Source organism: Dysidea avara, chromosome 6 (genome assembly GCF_963678975.1).
Source record: "Dysidea avara chromosome 6, odDysAvar1.4, whole genome shotgun sequence".
Classification (NCBI taxonomy): Eukaryota; Metazoa; Porifera; class Demospongiae; order Dictyoceratida; family Dysideidae; genus Dysidea; species Dysidea avara.
Window position 1 is genome coordinate 37159979 of NC_089277.1, and position 22664 is coordinate 37182642.

A 22664-nucleotide genomic window follows, 5' to 3' on the forward strand; every position below is an offset into this window, starting at 1 on the left:
GCTTGTTATAAACCCTAGTGAGGAAGATCCCCAAGGCTTGGATGAGATCAAATGCCCCTTCCATGCCCAAACTATTTCAATACAAAATCTTTGCGTACAACCAAAGAGCAATTTCTTTTTGAAAACTTGTTGACGGAAAGTACCAACTGAAGAAGACACACATTTATTATTACCAGGTCCAGGGTCAGCTCCAAGTTACTGGTAGAGCTTGGTGTGATTTTGTAGTGTGATCTTCCCCTCCTGAAACTTCTTCCTCTTCTTACACACCAGTAATAGTTGAGCGCATACACGTAGATCATAATTTTGAGAACACTAAGATACAGCTGTATACCTTATAACTTGAAGAGTTAACATGAAGAACATACTGCCTGAACTTGCTAGCCCACATCACTGCCGCAGTCTTCCAGTCTGCAAAAATGTTCCCTTTGATCACAGATCCACTACACAGCATTAATAACCTTCTAGAATAATTTTTGTAATCTTTTACAATACAAAGTAACTTCTATGGCACTAAGGGTAAACAAAGACAAGATGTCTTGTCATGTGTCTTTGTGGTTTCCTTTCAAAGTTGGTTACTTGGACTTAGATGTAACTGGCGAATTATTAGTACAAATACACTGAAATTTTGTTAAGTACAGTTCAAAGGTACAATTACAGATATATGTAATAAAATGTCTGATTATTTCCATAAAATCAGGTTGGCTGGCTTCATGTCGTCTTCAATCGTGAGTTCTGTTCAGTGTGTAGTCCTGCAAATAGAAAAGAATACGTACAATGATAGAAGACACTGTGCACAAATACTGTGAAAGTTATAACCGCTCACTTGTTGTAAATCAGCAGTTGCATTTCTTTGAAGTAGATGCGAAGTACATGAAATGCTGTGAGGGTTAATGGCAAAGCCTGGTAGTAGCCTATTTTGTTCCTACATGTTGGGATTAGTAAGAAGTCAAAATGGCAAAGAACATAGCCTTTGTTTACAGTGACAAATTCTGGATAAAAAGTTTAATAACTTGCATGAGTTTAATGGTATACCTCCACCTTAAAAGCTGCATAGGTATAAAATATAAGTGTCATTTCTTGTATGTGACTGGATCTGAGAAAACCCAACACAATCATGCAAGCCTAAATTTACAGTATACAGCATTGAATACAATGGGTGAAGTACATGTATTATTTTTTTTGAATTGGAATTTTTTTGAACACTTTGTTCTTAGTGAAGAAAAGGGCTAACGATAAAAACCTTGATATCATGTTATTCGCCTACCCAAGAGAAGTTCAAAATTTTTCATTTTAGTAGACAGAAGTTATGGGAGGTTGTATACAACACATCAAAATGATAATATGTGATCAACCTTTCTTCACTAATTTTGCCTTTGTATGTAGTGAAGAAAGGTGATACAAACAAAGCTTACCCAGTAATCAATTCTCCTACTCATGATGAACACAATGGTATACGAATTTCAACGTGTATAAATCTGCTAATAAATTCGTTGTAGTAAAAGCACCTGTAATTTAATTTCCATATACTTGCTGTACTAATCTGTTGTTGCTAATAAACAGAAATTTGAAAGATACACGACAGTGTTAAGTTATCGCAGATCTGGTCACATATGGAAAGGTCAATGCATTTTTTCCAGTGCTTTATATTAGAACACATACAATGTATAATGTGATGAGTGAATACATTTCCTATTCTCTTTATAAGGTATTGTGAAGGATTTCAAGTCTAACCTAATGAGTATGCCAACATCAATCTAGCTACCTTACTGGTGATATCTGGGAAGCCATTTGCTGCTTCGGCTGAACTGAGACACATTGGTTAGTATGTTGCTAGTGGTTTACTTGAATCCTTAAACTGTATTTTAAGTGTGGCATAACTCTGTCTATGTTTAGAAAGTTGTAGCTACTCTTGTAAAATCTACTGTCTTAAGAATTAACATTGGTGCCCTTGTTAATCATGCCTGATGCTCCTTCAAGCAGCTACATATTATATAGTGGCATTATTTTAATAAGCCCAAAGCCTTAGATTCCAGTAACTGACCAAACTTTTACATATGCTTATATGAGATATCAGTGTGTAGTCAGAGTGCAACTTAGTATGTTGCATTTAAAAAACATCTTTGGAACTATAGTAAGCTAAGTATAGTAACACCAGTGGCCTCAGAGGTGGATTTTGTAATGCCTCTTGATTATACTATACCAAAGAAAGGCTTTATCTGATTATAGAGGCCATATACACTTGTCGTTCGGATGACCCTGAAAAATCTGATTGGTCGTAAAGGAGACCTGGAGTCCCAACACGACTACTGGATAGTAGCCACATTCTTTGAGATCAGTGTACTAGCTGAGAACTATACTAAGACCAACCAAGCTGCTCTGTGTATGTTCAAGTTGAAACCTCCAGAATGGTCAGTGTAAATAATGTACAGGGAGTGTATATAGTATGAGGAGATTATGGGACAAACACATATAATTCGTATACATTGCCAGTATGTACTGCTCTTACATGTCTTTTGATCACGTATACTATACAGCTAGTACCCACCTGACCCTTACACTGTATCTCTCAGTAATATCCCTACTACAGCAAACAAAACATAACAATCATTATTGTCAAGAGACCAGGAGCTACATTGCTATGAGACCTCTTTAGTGGCCAGTTTACTTATGCAGCTACAGTATATATTATGTAGCTGTTTTCCTTTATGTGCAGTAACTGTGTTTGTTGTACTGCATTTGGAAGCTTTCCTGGACATTCCTGACTTAAAAAATTGTTCACTTAAATCTCTGGGATCTCTATGCAGGTTTCTGGATACATATAGTCAAGAGTATATAATGGAAGAGAAAGACACAGGCAGCTAACATTGAAAGCAGACATCACCAGAACATCGACTACCTTAAATGAATCCAGTTCTCACATGTGCTGTACTCTGGGTTGTCAAGAATACCAACCTCGCACATGACATCTTTATTCGAGATTTCCTTAAGGTCGCCACCCACTACCTTTACAAAACTGACACTTCTAGATGGAGTTTCAGCCATAGTGATTCCATGAGAACTATCCGCCTTGAACTAGTGATGTGTTAAATTTCAACAATCAACAGTGGTCAGGTTTATGAGAGGAAATGAAAGTATATTGATTACTTTACGGGCTCAATTTTTCACATCGTATAGCACAGTTTGACACTCTCCCTTCCTCAATATATACTCTTGATAAACATGACCGGACCTGCAAAAATAGGGCATGTGGGCACAAACTATGTCACGTTACATTACAGATTATATCTCAGTACTGGGATGGAATATCTGCATTCTGTAATATGCATTATACTGACAAGTAAATGTTTAATATGTGATGAATGGACATAGCATAGCTAACTACTAACCACTTCTTCTTCACTAGTAACACGAAACTTACTGATCAACTGAATGTTGTTAACTGTTGATTTCAAGTACCTGTAAAGGACATGTTTAAAGACAATACAATTATATTACTGTATGTGACCTGCACTGTGAAAATAGGACATGTGGCCAAACAAAATTTGACCATTTTTTCAAACCTTCATGATAATTTTTTATGGACAAACACGCACACATACAGGGAACTGTGTCCCAGATGACTCCTGTTTGATGGCTTCAATGAAGAACTCCATCCAGAAGCCAAACAACCTCTTCTCCCTATGTCTGTTTGCATTTCTGTGAGTCTGTAAGTGTCTTATGTATTGTTGTGTATGGCTGGTTATTTGTGTACATGTGGCTGTTACGTACTGTATGTCAGTTTGGCAATTGCATTTAATAGCTATTGCTGGTTCACCATCAGTACATCACTTCATAAGTGACAAGTTTGAAGTACCCTTTTAAAAGAGTCTTCTCCTTATCCTTAAACCGTAACCATGTAGTGTTCACTTCAGTATTTTTGCTCTACTGTGTTCATGTTGTATATATTCAGTGTTCACTACACTTTCTTCAGGTGTTACTGTTGGAGCCAGATAAACAATATCAACCATCCTACAGTATCCATAGTGCTGACTACTTCACTGATGCTGTAAGTGTAGTAGTAACTATAGTAGACATGTTACCAATGAAGTACATGTATATGACACAGCCTTTTGTTATGGTTCGTGCTCTTTGTGGCTATCTTGTACTTTGTGTGGAAGCGCTGAATTGTGCTGTATTTTCCATGTAGTACCAATCAGCTGCATAACTGTACTGTATGAGTCATTAAGTACAGTTATGTGGATAATTGGGCAAGTACAGTACACTTGGTTACAGTAGAAATTGTAACAGAATTGTATATAAATTTTAACAGTACTGTATAGTAGGAATCACAAAGGTGTCAGCATGGAAAAAAAAACCTAAAAGCCAGCCTCACTTTCCCCAGATGATGATGGGTACGTAAAACTAAGCCCAGACAAGCCTTCAGATTGACCCAAAATGCTTTCAAGAAGTTGCTATGGAAATTTAAAAACAAATGTATTTAACGGAATTTTCTGCTGAGTAACTGACTGACTGACTGATGCCTTCAGACAAGTGTAACGTGATAACAGCTAAGGTTACGAGCTTGATTTTTTCACTGTTTGATATCACTTCAGCACAATGGCATACCACAGTAGATACAATGCATTCTCAATTTCTCATGGACTTACCAGTGTCCTCCTTTGTGTCTCATTCATCTTTGCTGACAGCAATAAGTATCAATTTGGCGGTGGCTTCCCTTCGTAACGTAAATCGTCCGTATTTTTCATAGAGGCTACTTAAATTGCAGAGGTGCTTGTTGAACTCGTACTGCTGTATACAGGGTTGAATATAACTGACAACGAAACATAATGGATACTTCACTTTTCAAATGATACTGGGGTACACGGTGCCATTTTTTGTGGATTGCAGAGGTGCTTGTCAAGCAGTTCTTAATTCATAATGTTGTGAAACGGCTGACAGCAAAACATAATGGATACTTTAATTTTCAAACGATAATTGATATAGCTGGGACACGTGGTGCCATTTCTTTGTTTTGATGCAGTATACATGGAGTCACCAGTCATAATAATTATTTACAAAAAATAGTTAACAAAAAAGTACACACAATAAAACAGAATTTTCAACTAGAGTAGGGACCATAACACATCAATTCGATGTTTTTTTTGTGTACTTGTTCTAATAGTACAATCACATAACCAAGTCATTTGTTGTACTACTTGTAGAAAATAGATTTGTGGCACTATGCTCCACCTGAATATAATGAGTCTGGTGTGATCCATGAGTGGAAGTTCCCCTTCAATAACCTGCAGAATATCAAGTATGTCTGTCCGTCTGTACATGTGTACTGTTTTATAAGCATAACCGTGAGGTGACCAAAACCTGTTTTATATGTTGGTGGTTGTTTACTGATACAGTGGAGCAAACTAATATGGGGGGAGGGGTATTCGTATTATTGACTAGTACATAAAACCAAACATCCATTGATTTTTGTATTTCACAGCTTTGTTCAATTACTCTAATAAAACATACACTTTTTGACAAAATGCTCTAATTGAGCAGTAACTTTGGTGTTCAGATAACAAATATTCGGATAATCGGTGTCCAGATAATCGACTCTCCACTGTAGTGTAACAAGGAGACGTAGGGGTTTACCTTAATGCTGAACGGTAAGGCCAAAACTAGCCGTGCAAGTAACTTTTTTGGTAGAGAACACACACAAACCCTTTATATACCTTTACAAAATCTTCAGTAACTTGATGGTGGTTGTTCCTATCACCTTGCAACAAGTTCCATTTGATTTGCCATTAAAATTTCCATCAGGCCATAGGAGGTTGTACACACTTCAAGTGCCACCTAAAATTATTGCCTTTAATTGCATTAGTTTCATTTGGTATTTGACGTGACCCTCAATAGTCGCAATACAAAATAAGCAAACAGTGTGGGTAGACCAGGGTGGGCTTACTGTTCAGATGACTCTTAATAAGCTTTAAGGAGATATACTTTTGTTTTGCAAAAGCAATATGGGTTTTGGGTGAAAATACCAAGCTACTTTTTCGCACGTATAACTTCATCAGAATGATCATGTACGCCATCATAAACAGAAAAGACAATGTCTCACTGTTTTATATTGACACTACTGTTCACTCCACTCCATAAAAAAAATAGACATTCATATAATTTATTTTAGCAGTGCTTAAAGCACGCACTATCATTTCTAACTGATACTCTTAAACTACATGAGGTTGAGCTGCCTGCTAAGAGTACCACTAGGTAAGTACCTGGCTTGCAGTGGTACAATGGTGGGTGGCCTTGTACACTTGGTCAGATGATTTCTGTATTGATTTTTTGTGCCAGTAAGGAGCTTATAATTTCGTTTCTTCTTTCTTCCCATCTTTCTTGGATCATATAAATCTTAGGTGGTGCCCACCCCACCACTCCAGTTAGGAAATTCGTGATACTGAAGTGTACTACAGTCCTCAAATTTTCTATTCTTATTTGGAGGGAAACTCAAAAGGCAGCTACTGGTACAGTGAATGCTCCAATGTAACTGTGATGCAAACCTCATACAAGTGCTCACTACTCTTGGTGAGTTGTAATGGGTCAAAACTTTTTTTTTATGTTTACTGAAGTGTGATTTGGATCAGTTTTCTAAATCCAGCCACATATTAAGGGCTTTTGAAGGGGGCGTTCTGTTTTACACAACAATAATGATTATCTCAGCATCATGAAATTTTACCCCCAAATTTTGGGTTATTTGTTAACAACTATTCCTCAACACAACCCACTACATGGTATACAGCTTACCTCTGGGTTTGAGAGTTGGAGGAGAACACTTGAAAGTCTTCAGCTAAATGATGTAACACATAGAGGAACACACTACGAATATATTTCTGATATATATATGCTGTATGGGGAGATGATATGAATTATGTATTTACATGGTAGTTTATGCATGTACAGGAGGGAAAGTGAAAACTTCTGAACATTTTTTGTGCAACTCACTGAAACTGAATTTTCACCATCAGTGCAATCAGTATTGGGTATAGTCCATTGTTGAACATTTTCAGTTCTCATAAGCTCCTGCTATTAACCCTTAAATGCACAGAGAACTTTTGGGAAATGTGTGTTCCCAGTGAACAAAGTGTTGTTGTAGGCTATAAGAATTAAGTTACCCCACCTAGTGTCACCATGCGTGCCCATATTGTGTAAACAGAATGAACTCAAACACGTGGCTGGCTACTTTGAGAAGGTTAAATGAACACTGTAACTGCAGTGGCTTACTTGTTATGAAGCAATGAACAACAAGAAGTTGTGTCTCCATGTTTCCAAATTCTAGCCATGTGTTTGATTTCAATTGTGGGTTTACTCACATGAGTTGTAAGTTATAGAGGAGGTTGGTTACTGTAGTTGGTTTTGCTCTTTTGATTGGTTGTGTAAAATCTAATCAATTACGCCATGTGTTTTGTTCTATCAAGATACTGAGCTGTGACTGTTGTATTAGAGTAATTCACAAGTGTTCACTCAAACTGCTACAGCAGTAATTCTGTGTCCCTAACTTTGTCATTACTCATTTGGTGACATCACAGGTTCTATGATCTGGTGTCCACTATGATGAGCGAAGGAGGGAAAGCCCCTATTGACTCAAGTCACTCACCAGGAATACTTACAAGTGAGATCCTCATGTGGGTTTAAGGTGCTGTACATTAACTTAGATTGTCGCTTTTTACTGGTTAAATTCTGTGGGTGTGGCTACAGCTTGCCGTAGGAACTGCCTTCAGATCAGGGCCACAACTAATAGATGATGGAAAGTTCTGATAGGACATGTTTGCTGTAGAAATCATACAAATTTGTTTTTACCAGTTGTCTTCTTAAAATGCTAAATGGATAAAATGGTGAAGCAAAATCAATTATTTATAAACTCCACAGGCTTACTGCTAGTAGCTTCCCTCATCCCTTGGATGATGACCAACCAGCCACCTTCACATTAGTAGCCACGTGTCTGTTCCTTGTTAAAAGTTGCAGTAAAATATTACAGTACCACTCTAATGCAACGTTGTCTTGCAAAAGTGCGAGGGATTAAAATATTCACTAATTAAAGGGTGTGGCACCCATTTTGCTCACAAGTATTCATCCCATTTATGAATACTTGCAAGCAAAATGGGTGCCACACCCTTTAATTAGTAAGTTTTGTAATCCCTCGCACTAAATACTTGCTAAAATGATAGTTATACTTTCCCCACAAAATGAGATCAGTATGAACAGATTACTATGGCTGCTGGGCCATGCCAGTGGAGAATGTCACAGACAAAAGTTATACTCCTCAACATATCTTCCCTTAGTCGCAGGCTCACTACAGGTGCTAGTGAGTCAAACACCTCATCCAGGATGTATACCTACAATTCTGTAGACCAATTTCTAGAAAATGCAGTAGGCTTTTGTTTATTATGGCTGTTTATTATCCTTTTGAACAAAAATACCCCTAGTATGTTTGTGACTGCTTTATTAGAGTGTTTGTGGTCATACAGGTGGTTAAGAGGTTGACTGTTCTATTAGAGTGTTTGAATATACATCATGCCAAGGCAGTATACACACAATGTGGAGTTTATAAACCCCTGAAGGCCTGAAACTGTAGTTCACTAGTGTTTTAATGGGGCTGAAGGTTTACAGACTCCACATGTTGTCTGTATATCTGTATTGTATAGTAAACTATAATTAGTTACCTCTTCTGTGACTGTTTCTGCAGTAACATCAACAGAAGCAGCTGTATCTTTCACAACTGTACTACTGCCATGGCAACCATGCATGCTTACGTGACACACCTTTTTGCATCACTGCATGTTAAAAATACATACTAATTTGACATACCTAGATTTAGTGTATGTTAAAATATACCACTTTCACACCTCACTTCAAAGGGAAGAGAAGGTGTATAAGTGGTATAATAGCACTGCTAGCAGTGCTCAGGAATGCAGTAACGAGAATAGGAGGTAGTATGTTATAGTTATATCCCGGTACGAGGGTGATATCATTGTTATTACACGAGTCCGAGGCGGAGCCGAGGACGAGTGTAATAACAATGATATCATCCGAGTATACGGGATATAACTGTTTTATATCCCAGTGCGCGGGAGTGCGCAGAAGTTTACGGATAGTAAATTAAGTTCCGGTTTGAGTTCCTGTCACTGTGCTCAAGATTTCGTCCGAATTGTGTGGAGATTCTACTTCGTAGCCACAAGAGAGACCTTACATACTGCCTACAAACTGTAGCGAAGGGCGGTGTTATAAAGCAGCGGTTCCAGGTACGATTCGCCTTCGTCAGAAATTGGTATAGTGTTGTCGCGTGGTGTGCAAGAGAAAAATAAAGACCAATAAGTGGCTACCATAGTCCAAGATAGAACGATGAAGCTAGAGGAAGTTAGTTCTTCACCATAGTGACCGTTGGGAGTGATTGCTGGAGCGAAAATCGTCACGTACTATTCTTGACATTTGTTAAACTATCGTATTGGTAACTTGTAGTGTTATTGTGTAAAGGATTAACAGTTTTCTTGTAAGATTTAGGTAGTTTTAAGTGCTGTATTGGTGTATTTTGTATCAATATTTCCTTATTTGGCTCTTTGTTCCATCGGTAAACAATGCCATTCGCGGTTATTATGATGTCACGAAAGAGACTGAGTGGCTCCGCAACAGGGTGATAAGTTAGTTATCACTGGGTGATAACTAATATATCGTACAGTAGCAGCGCCGCTCTGTCTAGCTGTATGGTAGTTATAACCCAGCGCGGCGCTTTGATACTCCCACGCACTGGGGTTTAAATACAAGTTATATCCCTCCTAGGAGTGATATAACTTGTATATACTACCTCCTATTCTCATTAATGCATTCCAAGCATTCTCAGAAATCATTTGATTTCTTTGATGAAACTGTGTGATCTCCTCTCCTTTAATATAGCGACACTTCACAGGATCGATAGTGGGTTTTAGTTTTTGTAAAGTGAGCCAAGGCATAGATCATGGACTTGGGGAAGAAGATAGTTCATTGTTTTACTGAAGAAGGTCACAGGTTAGTTTATATTAATCATGTTACATTCAATAGTCACGTGGGGATGTCCCACAGACACTGGGTGTAGCGCTTAATTGATATGGCCATTAGTGTTAATAGTATTCACTACTTTAGTTTATTCATGGCTAGTAAAGTAAGTACTTTAGTGTAGTTGAATCGTCTTTACATTGCCGTTTTGACACCTGGCGCGATGTCACACACGCGTAGTGACTGGGCGTGGCGCTTAATTGGCTATAGCGCTGTAAACATATAGCGCTATAGTTTAGCGCTGTAAACATATTATAGCGCTGTAAACATATTAACTGCTTTAGTTTATTCATGGCTAGTATAGCAAGTACTTTATAGTGCACTTAAGCTTCATTATGAGCTGTTCAGCTCGTATTTGGGCTTCCTGTGTTTAATTGCGTACCCACAATCGAAGCGATCTGCATGCTCGTGACGATACACTTACGTTCGGCTTCTCAGCAGTGCCTTGTCGTTGCTCTTACGACGTTATCCACAATCGAAAGTCACATGGTCCCATATAAATACACTCGCAAAGCGTTCCAGCAGTTTCCATGTACACTTGCAGGTGATTCACCCAAGTGGAATATATTAGTTGTAACATGGGCACTTGTGATTTGCCTGAAATATACACACGAGCACGAGGGCGCAGCCCGAGTGCGAGTGTGTATATTTCAGGCAAATCACTCGTGCCCATGTTACAACTACTACTTGTGCCTGAAGATGTGGGATATATGAGATTTATTACCCACCCAAACTGACACATAATTGACACAGCCAGTCACTACACACTTGTTATCTCTACCATATCACACTGTAGTATGAGTATGAAGTGGACAGTAATGGTGACCGAGTGGTGTTGGGTAAAGGATCATTTGGAGCTGTCTACTCTGCCATTGATCTTGTCACCAAGAGAAAAATGGCCATCAAGGAAATCAGTAATACTGGGTAAAATGAGATCAACTGTATGCATACATACATGTGTATATTACCGTATAGTAAAAAACTTTGGCGGTAAAAAACTTTGACGAATTTGGTGAATACAGTAGCATTCAATTTGTCAAAGTTTTGTTTTTTTCACCAATTATTTTAGGTGATCACACGAGCACATTGAGTCTCGCATTGAGTAACTAGAACTTGAGATGAAGGTCAGCTCGTACCACCACACAATAAAGATTGAGCTGACTTTGGAGATCTTGATCTTCCTAGGAATGTGTCCCACAGTTGTAAGCACTCCTTAGCATAGTATTTCCCTGTTCGCACGTCAGTTAGTTCATCTTGTTGTGATGGATTTGGCCAAATACTTTGATATACGTGATAACCTCTGCTACTGGAGTTCACTGAGAAGCAAATACGGTCGCTCTTGGCATCGCTGGAGATAGAGAAGCACACCTTTGCTAGCATGTCGTTAGATCAGTAGCTACAAAAGTACTGCTACAACAACAATGCTAACTACCTATACACTTACTACACTATTTAACTGATGAGTTGGCACCTTGTCGTTTTATCCTTACTGAGATGCTTATGTACTATACAGTAAAAGCTTTGGTGGTAAAAACTTTGGCGAATAGTATTTCAATCGCCAAAGTTTTTCCACCAATTTTTTCAACGAAGGGGTTTCGTCACACTTTTTTACCACCAAAGTTTTTTACTATACGGTGTGTTTTATGTGTGTGACTTATATACTGGTACCTTGTTACCATGTCAGATAATGACCATACAGTGACACTGTGTAGAATCAGAGGAGGTTGGACATGCTCTAAGTGCTACCTAAATATATTACTCCTAATTGCATTGTTTTATTTGGTGTTTCATGTGATCCTCAATAGTCGTAATACAAAACTGAAAAATGATGGGGTTCACTGGGGATCATTAGATATTCAGAATATGCTTCATGTAAGCTTTAAGATGTACTTTGTTTGTAAAAATCGCTTGAATTCTGGGTGAAATTAACAAGTTGTGGTTTGGTGTATACGACTTTACCAGACTTGTCATGTACGTATTCTCTAAACACAACAATGATGATCCACTGCATTACACTGAGATTGGCTTATTACCCTGTCAACAACCATTTTTGCATAATTTGTTTTAGTGCCGCTTAGAGCACATTCAACCTCCTGTGATGTAGAATGGTCTTACTTGTTAACCTTTATCTCCAAGTAATAGTTTCTTTCACTACATAACTGCTGATTTGTTAGTGAAACATCAAAATACCCTAATAAAGCAGTCAGGTTACTGCACTTCGATCCCTCATTCATTCAGTGGAAAGATAGAAATCCCTTTGAAACAATCCTATGTAGTTATGGTTTAGTAGTACATGTCTTTTAGTGGTGTGTGTTATCAGGATTCTGATTTTATACGATATCGATCGATAATCAGTAAAATATTGTGATATTGATTCAATTTTGATAATTAATTAAATATTGTGCAGATTAATTGCGTGGGCAGCTGATATTTATAAATATGCTTTAAATACAATAGATCGATTCACTAAAACCATTATATAGCACTACTATCAAGCCTAGGAAACTGGTAGATATTCAGGTAATATTTATCTTTAAATCTATTGTGGTTTCCGACTCCAATGTGTAATATTTCAACACCTTGCAAAATTGGAAGTGCTTAAGGCTAATGCAGCCCTGATAATGTAACATGTTGGAATCTTGAAGCTAATACTCTTTGGAATGTTGTCTAACATATAAAATAATTTAACCAATATAATGCGGCATTTCATTCTTCAAAATAGGTAGTGATGTCACATCCTTGTAATAATATTCAGGTACGATGCAGTTTATGGCTCCAGAGGTGATCACAGCTGGACAGAGAGGGTATGGTCCTCCTGCTGATATCTGGTCACTAGGGTGTACTGTGGTGGAAATGACAGCTGGTAACCCACCCTTCTATGATGTAAGTACTGGTGGGGTTATATTTGCTGTATGTTTGTTTGCAGTTTAGAAAGATACAAATTGCTGCTTCTCTGTGACATCTTTTAATAACTCATGTATCTATTTTCTTCCACAACGTTGTTTGATATCACTTCACAGTGTAACTATGATAGACGTCAAACTCTTTAATAGCTAACAAGTAAAGTTAAATAAGCATTCTTATGAATTTGTGAAATTATAATGGTTACATGCATTGATTACAATTATACGTACCGATGTTTTAAATATCACTTTCTTTTTTTAAACCAGGCGTGCACCCACAGCTGGCCAAAGGCCGCTGTGGGCATGCATCTGGTTTACTGAATTTTTTTCTTCCAAAAAGTGTGTGTTTGTGTTTGTTACGTATGTATGTATGGTGTTACATTTGTGTGTCTTTCCACACCCACGTGAGCAAAACTATGTTCACTAAAAACAGCCTTTATGTGATAAGTAAAGCCCATATAGAGCCTGTATTAAACTTCTAGGCAGGTAAGCTTTGGTTAATACGTGCCAGTTTGAAATACAGGTAAAACTATTTTATAAGGATGCGATGAAGGCCTTTTTCAATGGACTCTACGGACGTCAAACATCTGAAAAACAACACAAGTGGCCTCCTAGGTTACTGAGTATAACAAATTCCTTCGAGTTGAAAAGGGGGTGTGCCCTTACATACACAAATGAAAATGAAGAGCAGTTTGTGCCTGGAAAATTTGCATAAGAAAATGTTATTGACGAACTATAAAACAGTTAAGAAGATAATCCATTGCATTATTAGTGGGTTAAAGTGGTTTGTTTGAGGCACGCCAGTGCTTAGTAACGTAATTACATAATTACAAAATATTTCAAAAATACAAATTACTATAATTCAATTGTGTATGTAGCAACAAAGCAAAACCCAATATAAATATTAGTTTATAGTACACTGTTAATTAATTCCAGTTTGGTTTGTTTGCTGTGTGGTGCCTGGTTTTCAGAAGTAGCATAACATCAACTTGTTTATATTACCAGTGCCAAACTGAAGTACACACACTGCTAGCTACCAAGTTTTCATAATCTATGTACCAACGAAATCTCCATGAGATTGATTGCTTGGGCCAAAACTTGTCCATCATAACCAGCTATCTGGTACATAGTGGAATGCTTTAAATAGTTTTGAATTTTATGTTTTGGTATTTTGTATTTGCTTATATAAAATCCTCGGCTTCAACTTTGTCAACTTTACTGTACGTCTTTAGCTTATCCTGAGTGTCTAACACTTTCAAATCATCAGCATTTCATTTCCACCTTCCATTAAAATAGCATCACCTTAGTAATACTTTTCACACATATTAGCACCTTCTTAGCTAGCTCCAGGTCCAGTAGCATAGTAAAGGCTTGATCACATGCCTTGAAGTTTTCCATAATCTGTACATCATGGTCAGCATAGAGTGGTACAGTACTTCAAACTAAATTATTCCTCCTCTTTGTGTTTGTTATTATTCAAAAATTCAATGTGTAAACAAATATCTTGTTGTGTAAAATTATTATTTGAACATATGACCAAACCAGCTATCTACATGTAGGTGTAATGCATGGCATGGGTTAAGGTAGAATGCCGATATCGATTGTGGTACTCTAAAACTAACAACATTATGTATCAAGCATGGCCTTGACCATACAATAACATGGCAACGCCACAATCGATTGTTATGGTGAGTATCAATTAGAATAATATTATTTTAAAAGGCAATTTGTTAAGGTGGAAGCTTTGATCAAACTAGTAAGGTGTGTAACTGTGTTTATATATATGAAAATAGAGTTTTACCTGCCATGTTTGCCTCTTTGATCGCCATTGGCTGCTTTTAGATCACATGTATAACGTAGTAGTGATGTTCCCTGTATGGCCCCACAATCAAATTTCGCATGTTAGGCTATATAAGAATTCAAGTAAACAGTGTAGCGTCTTGCCACCTATTTGGTGAGGTGTCATAGCGGATTTAGCCACCGACACTTGTGCAATGTAGCACAAAACTGCAACCAGTGCAATATCAAACAGTACGGTAGTAGCTACCCTGTACTGTTTAAGTAGAGTTTGTATCAAAAATTCCGTCTTTAAAAATCAGCTTAGAAACTTCTTACGTGACGAAAATCACCTTTACAGAATAATATTAGTCCATCTAACATCAAATTTAGCGTTAAAAACAAGAAAACGCTTACTGGCAGCTGGATATAGAATTTTTTTAAATGGCCAAAACTTGAAATTTCGTCTCATTCACTCACTCACTCACTGGCCACAGTCGCAAGCCTAGAGCCAAACAAAGCAGCACACGGTCACCATTTTATGCCACAACAACAAACTCACCGGTGGGATGTGCCTTTTGGGGTTCCAACGAGTGTGCACCCTGTGCGCCTTGTCTTTTCTTTTATCTTCAATCAGGCTGCTTGTCTTCTTCATCCAACGAAACCATATCGTGGCGTTAATTTTCCATATCAACACTTCCTTTAAGCAGCATAATAGACGCCACAAAATTATTTAAGGCGCTTAGACTACGCTCCACGATAGGTCACAAGATCACGTCCATTCTTTATTCTTCTATTATCAATCGAGACCACGATGACCACGCCCCCTTTTACGCTGTGGCTACACACCTTCAAGTTGGTAGGCTGATTCGAGATACTCTAGTCCAATAATCGAGTGAAACCACGATTACCATTCCCCTTTTTGGGCAAGCACACATCTTTGCAGGCTGACTCGCGATACTCTAATACAGCAGTCACCCTAATAAAACAGCCACATATTTATAGCTAGCTGTATGCTTTAACAAAAAAACTAAACAAACTAGTATATTAAAAATTATAAATTTAAAAGGTTCCAAGCGATAAAAAGTAGTGAAACAAGAGATGAAGCAATGGTAGCTATTACAACATAGCTCAGTGTTAAATCCCTACTTTGGCGTGATTTAACAATTATTTTGTGTTCAATGCCAAAGTAGAGATTTCCCACTGAGCTATGCTATAATAGCTACCATTGCTTCATCTCTTGTTTCACTACTTTTTATCGCTTGTAACCCTACTTCATTTTTAAATTTATAATTTTAATATACTAGTAAATATTGTACTGCAATATAAATATATTGCACTGTGGTCAGTGCATTATAAGGTATAATGTACTCACTGTGGTTAGTGCAGCAGTGCTATATACGAATTATAGCACTCACGGCGCCTTTGGACTGCCCTCACAGAGTGGTACATAACACATTATTGCATCTTAGACAATGGTATGCAGCGTTTCGTTTGATGTGTGGAGGTCTCTTATTTGCGAAGAAACCTGGTATCAGGTGTCTTACTGGTAAGACACCTGACAGTTGTTTACAACCACAATGTGGCCCACAGTAATGCAATTAGCCTTTTGTGGACAATTAGTATTTTGCACATCAGTAAACACCAAGCGATTGCGAGCAGATTATAAGAAATTACACTCAGGTACGCTGTTATCGTGGGTAGCACAGTGGATTTATAGACCATCGTGGTAACTGGTTAATCAAATAAGCCATTAAATCGCGCTCTGTAGACCAAGACAGCCATGCTGGCACCGGCTATTCCCATTCGCTGCCATTCACACGTATCTAGCTATAATGCCTCAAACATACTTTTTATCGACTTTACAAACCTTCAGTTATTCACACTCCATGGCTTTCGCGACCTCGCCATCTTTTGCTCGCTGAAATACCCTCGGTGTTTACAATGGGAACTATCTATACTAACTCCCTGCTTCTACGCCATTGTCTAAAACACTTAGACACTCACAATAGGCGTCTTCGAGGATTTAAAAACCTGAGGTGACGTCAATAATTACCGAGGCGCAGCCGAGGTAATTATTGACGTCATGGCGCCTCGGTAATTATTGACGTCACCTCAGGTTTTTAAATCCTCGAAGACACCTATTGCGAGTGTCTAACTATTACATATTATATCATAGAATGTGAAATGGTGCCAGACAACAGCTGGAATTTACCCACAATCGAATTGCCTTTCCTTGTAGGTATATACGTAGCAAGTGCAAGAAACACAACCACTAGCCAGATTTCATTAGGCGATATTGGCGATTATATTGTTTAGAAGATATTACTGTGGCTCTATAATTAACCTCGATACGATAATTATATTGTGTAGTTCAATACCGCAATACCGCAATATTGCCAATATATTGAAATATTGCCCAGCTCTACCTTGTGGTACTGTTTGTAGTAGACGTAAAACATTCATAGTAGCCACTAAAGTATCATCTTGAGTGGTGCCATTTCATGTACATACCCTATGTACAAAGTGGCTTGCACTTTGACAGTTTCAATGAATTGCACAACCAGCATTCCCACAGCTGGAGTTCAGTGGGCATGTACCTGGTTTACTGAAATTGTTTTTGGAACTTCATAAAAGTGTGTGTGTGTGTATGTGTACCTGCCCATCTACCTATCCATGTATGTTCATCTGTATGTGCCCAAACCCATTAGATGGGGAAAGTAGTCAACTTGTAAAAATTGGAAACTATACAAAGTCTGGTAACTTTGCTCTGAGGTGGTTTCTTCTCAGTGGTCTGAAATACGTGTGTGGCGTCTCTGTAAATGACCTTTCTAAGCAGCTTTGTTGTACAATAAAGACTATTTCTAGTGAATGAACTTTCTACTAAGAACACTGTTTTACTGCCTTTAAGTGATGGGAGTTTACTATCACAATAACACCTCTTGTCAGTCAAAGGGTCGATTAATAGCAGAAGCCTACCATATAGCGGGTTATTTTCGAAACAGAAAATTTCACATAAGAAACAACATCTGAATTTCGAAGGATTTTAATTTCAAAGAGTGCATATTTTGAAGTCCGGATGGATTTCAAAATAAAAGGAAATTCGTGTCACAAATTATGAAGATGCGTGAATGTTTGTAAAAAGCTGACATACTGATAGAATAATCCCCATCCCTGTGCACTGGAGAGAAGTCTGAGGGAGTTTCGAGTGGACTAAATTTACTGGCTCGATCTTGCTCGATCGTAGCTAGCACTATATAAACAGAACATAAAATGAATTCATGCCTGACTTCACCCTCCAAATATCTCTCAATATGTGACAGGATTTTAGGCCAAGTAGTACTTCAGTAGTTTTGAGATAAACAGTTTTGAGCTAATGGTAGTTTTGAGATAAACAGTTTTGAGCTAATGCAACTCACCAAGAGTAGTATGTGCGCAGTTGTATGAGGTAGAATGAATCAGAGCATTTGCTGTACTAGTAACTGCCTTTTGAGTTTCCCTCCAAATTTTGAAGAGATAAAGAGTGTTTATCATGGTACGCAAAACAGGCAACTCTCAAAAACCAGCCTTTTGCCGTTTAAGGAATATTGAGGCTTCAACTGATAGTATTACCTAGTTCGTTTTACCAATATTAGGGATAATCCAACAAGTGAATGTACTCTCAATAGTAGCATGACGTACGTATTATATTGAAATACCGTATAGCTGGTAATTTTCGAAAGGTTTTTATTTTCGGATATTTCGAAGAGGCCCTTCTCTTCGAAAATAAATTCCCACGTCCGGTTGTTTTTCGAAAATAAATTCCCACAACTGAAAGCAACACGGTCCAACTTTCGGTGATTCGTTCGTGTATTCCTCGAGTTTTATCTCAGTATTGCTGATGATAATGGGTAAACTGTATCATTACTGTACCAATAACCAGAAAAAAGTTGATCCAGAATGGGAATTGATGCCGTCTGCTCTAGAATCTATGGTGATTAGGATACTATGAGCTAGCTAACGGATCGAGCGTGATCGTGCCAGTGAGTTCACTCCATCCGAGACTCCCTCAGTCTTCTCTCCAGTGCATAGGAATGGGGATTATTCCATCAGTAAGTCAGTTTTCAGCAAACATTCACGCATCTTCATAATTTGTGACACGAATTTCCGTTTATTTGAAATCCATCCGGACTTCGAAATATGCACTCTTCGAAATTAAAATCCTTCGAAATTCAGATTTTGCTTCTTGTACGAAAATTTCTGTTTCGAAAATAACCCGCTATACGGTATGTCAAGCTATTAACCAACACTAGATTTTTTCTTAGCTAAGCCATGCACTAGCTAAGGATGTCATAATCTTTCAATTCTTATGTATATGGCAGTTTAAAGGCTACCTCAAAGCTACTTGATATTTTTTTGCTTAGCATGAGCTATATCCAATCCGTTCAGAGAAAATCGCTCATGATACTCTAAAAAACACATAGATAGCTAGCTGATTCATGAAGCTCTGGTCACGAGCCTTTATAGGCTTAAACGCATGTTTAATCATAGCTGTAGTAGCTAAGTACACAGTAGATGAGCCCTTCCGTCAGTGGTTCCTATACCCTTGGCTGTCACGTCCTCGTCCCGACACTTTTTTGTCTAGTTCCCTTGACAAAAATCTATAATACTAATTTAATTGGCTAAAATAGTGTGGTGTGTTTATATTAGAAGTAAATGTCCGACTTGTCAACTATTGTTACCATAGTGATAGATGCCCCATGCCATAGCAACAATATGTTTGCTTAGGAATGGTTGCTAGGTAACCGATGTTAAGGTAAACGTAATTTTGAGAACATACTAATGGTTGCTATGCAATAGTTGCTAAGTGTGATTGGTCTTTTGTAGTGGTTATTTTTGAGTTTCTGTTGCCTGACAACAGTTACTATGGCTGTCGGATTAATTTGCAATAGGGCAGATGGCTGTGGTATTCGACATTAATAGTTCTCGCATTGTAAACGGGAAGGAAATAGTGATTGGCTTTGCCTCACACTATTTTACTCCTTCCTGTTTACAATGCTTTCACTATTAATCCCGAATACCACAGCCATCCATCCTATTACATATACCTCAGTATTACCTAAATACCTTTTATACACTCTTAAAAGCATGGGGGTAAGTTATTACTTACACTTATACCCAACAGATGTAGTAATTAAAGTTTTGGTGGATTAATGGAGGCCTTACATAAAGTCAAGCCCATGTTTACAGCCAAGCACAGTCCTCATATCAAAACATGTAATAGGAAAGTGTAAAGTAAAGCCGTATAAGTGCATATCGGTTTATTTTTGTGTACCACAATTATTTTCCGTGATTTTTCTAGACTGAACGGTCTGGGAAGAGGCAAGGAAAATTTCGTTCGGGGATACCAAGGTACTATAATTTTAGCCATCTAGTAAACCATTGCAGACTTATTAAATAGACCAACTTTCTGTGAACAATGTGTGGAGCCGTTCACAAATCGAGCAGATGACAAGTGTCGCGGATTAACTGCACTGCCTATTTTGAGAGCGTCACACGACCTGAGTAGATCTAAACTGAACCACGTTGTATGCATCTAATGAGTAATGAGTGTTAATCGTCTGTTAGCCAGCTGGAAATTGGCCAGGGTATGCCGTGTCATCCTTCATTTAAAGGCGGAGATACTTCAAGTAGACATTATGATATTATATTGTTGCTTCTTTTACCATAAATATAACATGTACAATAATTGTATCTAGTTCTAATTACACTAATTTGCGTAATAGTTAATTGTTTTCAGGATACCGTTGTTAACAACCAAGCAGGTGCTAGCAGTAGTATTGACGATGGCAAATCCTTACAGCTTGCAATCAGGTACAAATAAGCGTGACTACAAACAAATGAATGACATCATTCTGCCAAGAGTCAAAAGAGAGAGAAGAGACAAACTTTATCCTATTGAAGTAGTAGAAAGGCAAGGGTCCAGAGTGAAGATACACTATGTTGGGTACAATGATGACAGTGACGAATGGCGTGAATCCAGTGACATAGTACCATTATCCATCCCCAACAACTCCAGTAGCACCACTGTTAATACCAGTAATATTCCAGTACCACCAGCAGTACAACCGTACAGCCTCTACAACGAGCTTGGTGTTAAAATAAAACAGTCACTCACATGTGGAAGAAAAGATTCACCGTTGGTTAAGATCACAATGGGATTTGATTACTTTCTGTTCACAGGTGGTTTACAACAAGCAGGAATCGCAACAAACACTGTGCAGGGAACTGTACGGTACAGGATACAGTAATATTCCGATTTAAATTTTCTCCTTGAAACACAATGGCACTATAAGGGAGTCAACAAACATGGTGACTATGCCTATGTTGTTTTAGCAGCATTGAGTTTTATCTGTGCAAACGACAAAGTGTTGTTGATTATCATCCATCAGAATCACCAGGTAGACCCATCGTACCATCAAAGCTAGACACTGGGTATGTGTTGACATTCTGCTTCCAACGACGATGTGGTAATTCATCTACATTTGGCAGAAACAGAGACATATTTAATAACTGAACGACGTATTCTACATTTATACATGATAAAACACACTACTGTATGTAATGTACATAAGACACTATGTTATCCATCACCAGACCCATTCTGGGTTGGGCATTGGGATAGGGATTTTCTACCTCATATTACAGGGTAGGATAGAATAAATTCTTGTTATATCGCAAACATCGACATCGATCAGCAAGATATGGTCTGGTGAATCACTTTAGAGAAAGTTGTGAATTTCCATTGGTGAATGTGATCTCATGGACAAGCATGGCAGAACTTTATCACAAAAAATTGAATGCTGAAGCTTTGTAGCACTTTCCTGGAAGAATAGGAAGAAACTATGCTAATTGTAAACTACCATTGTATTTACATACATAACCACGAGAACAGTTTTACAATAGCTACAGACACTGAATCAATAATAGAAAAAGCCTTCACGCTCAAACTGTGGGCAGGGAGGCAAACTCTGTCTAATCCTGTGATGATGGAATCATTGCCATTACAGAAACAGCATTGCCACATTGAACATCAATAGCAGCAGCCTTCTGAATTAAAATCGGGTGGCCCTATTATCACCAGACTGTTCCATTACCCAAAACTATCCGCCTCACTAATGAACGTACAAATGATCCCCAAGCACCCAGGGTCTCAACACATAGAGGGGTAGAAGTGAAATCAGAGAAGAATACTGTCTGATCTTAGCTGACTCTGCAGAGTTACCAGCCAGCTGGCACCACTTGCAGAAGTAGACAAATTAGATGGGGCCAGGGTGTCTGAATGGTAAAGTCCCAGAGCAAGGGTAAGCCCCGTGACCAAGGAAATGCCATCTGGCCTCTTACCATCATCACGACACACACCGATCGGCTCCAAAACAGCAAGTACACCTCCAGACACCAGAGCTAAATGTTCGCCCTCAAATGCAACCTCATTATATGGTAATTCACCAGACCCTAGTCTATGCCAACCAATATGATGTCACAAAGAAAAAGTATACTAAGTATCATCTGGCCACATGAAAGGGGTAGTCACTACCAATAGTTCTATAGAAGCATCTACAACCGGGATCAAAATCAAATCCAGTAAATTAGCACTGAATTAAGCAATTAAGACTTCCTAGAAAGCGGTGATTAAGCTAGCTCGTAATGCACCTATCAATGACACACCCCACCTACCCCAGGTCGGGCAGCGGGTGGGGATTTGTAGGGGATTCCGTCACCCAAACTTGTCCCCAGGGTAGGGACATTTGCAACACGAATAGCCATACTTGTCCTTATTGTTAGTGATTCCCGGGATAAATAATATGAATTAGTAGAGGATTTGTAACTTGAAGTTGTCCCCAGGGGGTGGGGAATTTGTCATCTAGCATTTGCAAACCC

At 38.3% G+C, this 22664-nt stretch overlaps 2 protein-coding genes across 2 annotated transcripts in view; both read left to right on the forward strand.

Moving 5' to 3' along the window:
- Positions 1–4045, forward strand: part of LOC136259453 (mitogen-activated protein kinase kinase kinase 15-like) — a 52085-nt gene extending 48040 nt beyond the window's left edge. Inside the window, exons 23-24 of the mRNA XM_066052936.1 lie at positions 1706–1818; positions 3971–4045. The gene's annotated coding sequence lies outside the window, so the exon portion shown is untranslated. The remainder of the gene's footprint in view (positions 1–1705; positions 1819–3970) is intronic.
- On the forward strand, positions 3999–20482 carry LOC136257640 (uncharacterized). Its single transcript, XM_066050891.1, has 7 exons — positions 3999–4045; positions 7566–7648; positions 9928–10038; positions 10862–10989; positions 12821–12948; positions 20086–20135; positions 20185–20482. Exons 3-7 carry the CDS (start codon positions 9989–9991, stop codon positions 20321–20323), a joined length of 495 nt encoding a protein of 164 aa, XP_065906963.1. The 5' UTR covers positions 3999–4045; positions 7566–7648; positions 9928–9988; the 3' UTR covers positions 20324–20482.
- The last annotated feature ends 2182 nt before the right edge of the window (positions 20483–22664 follow it).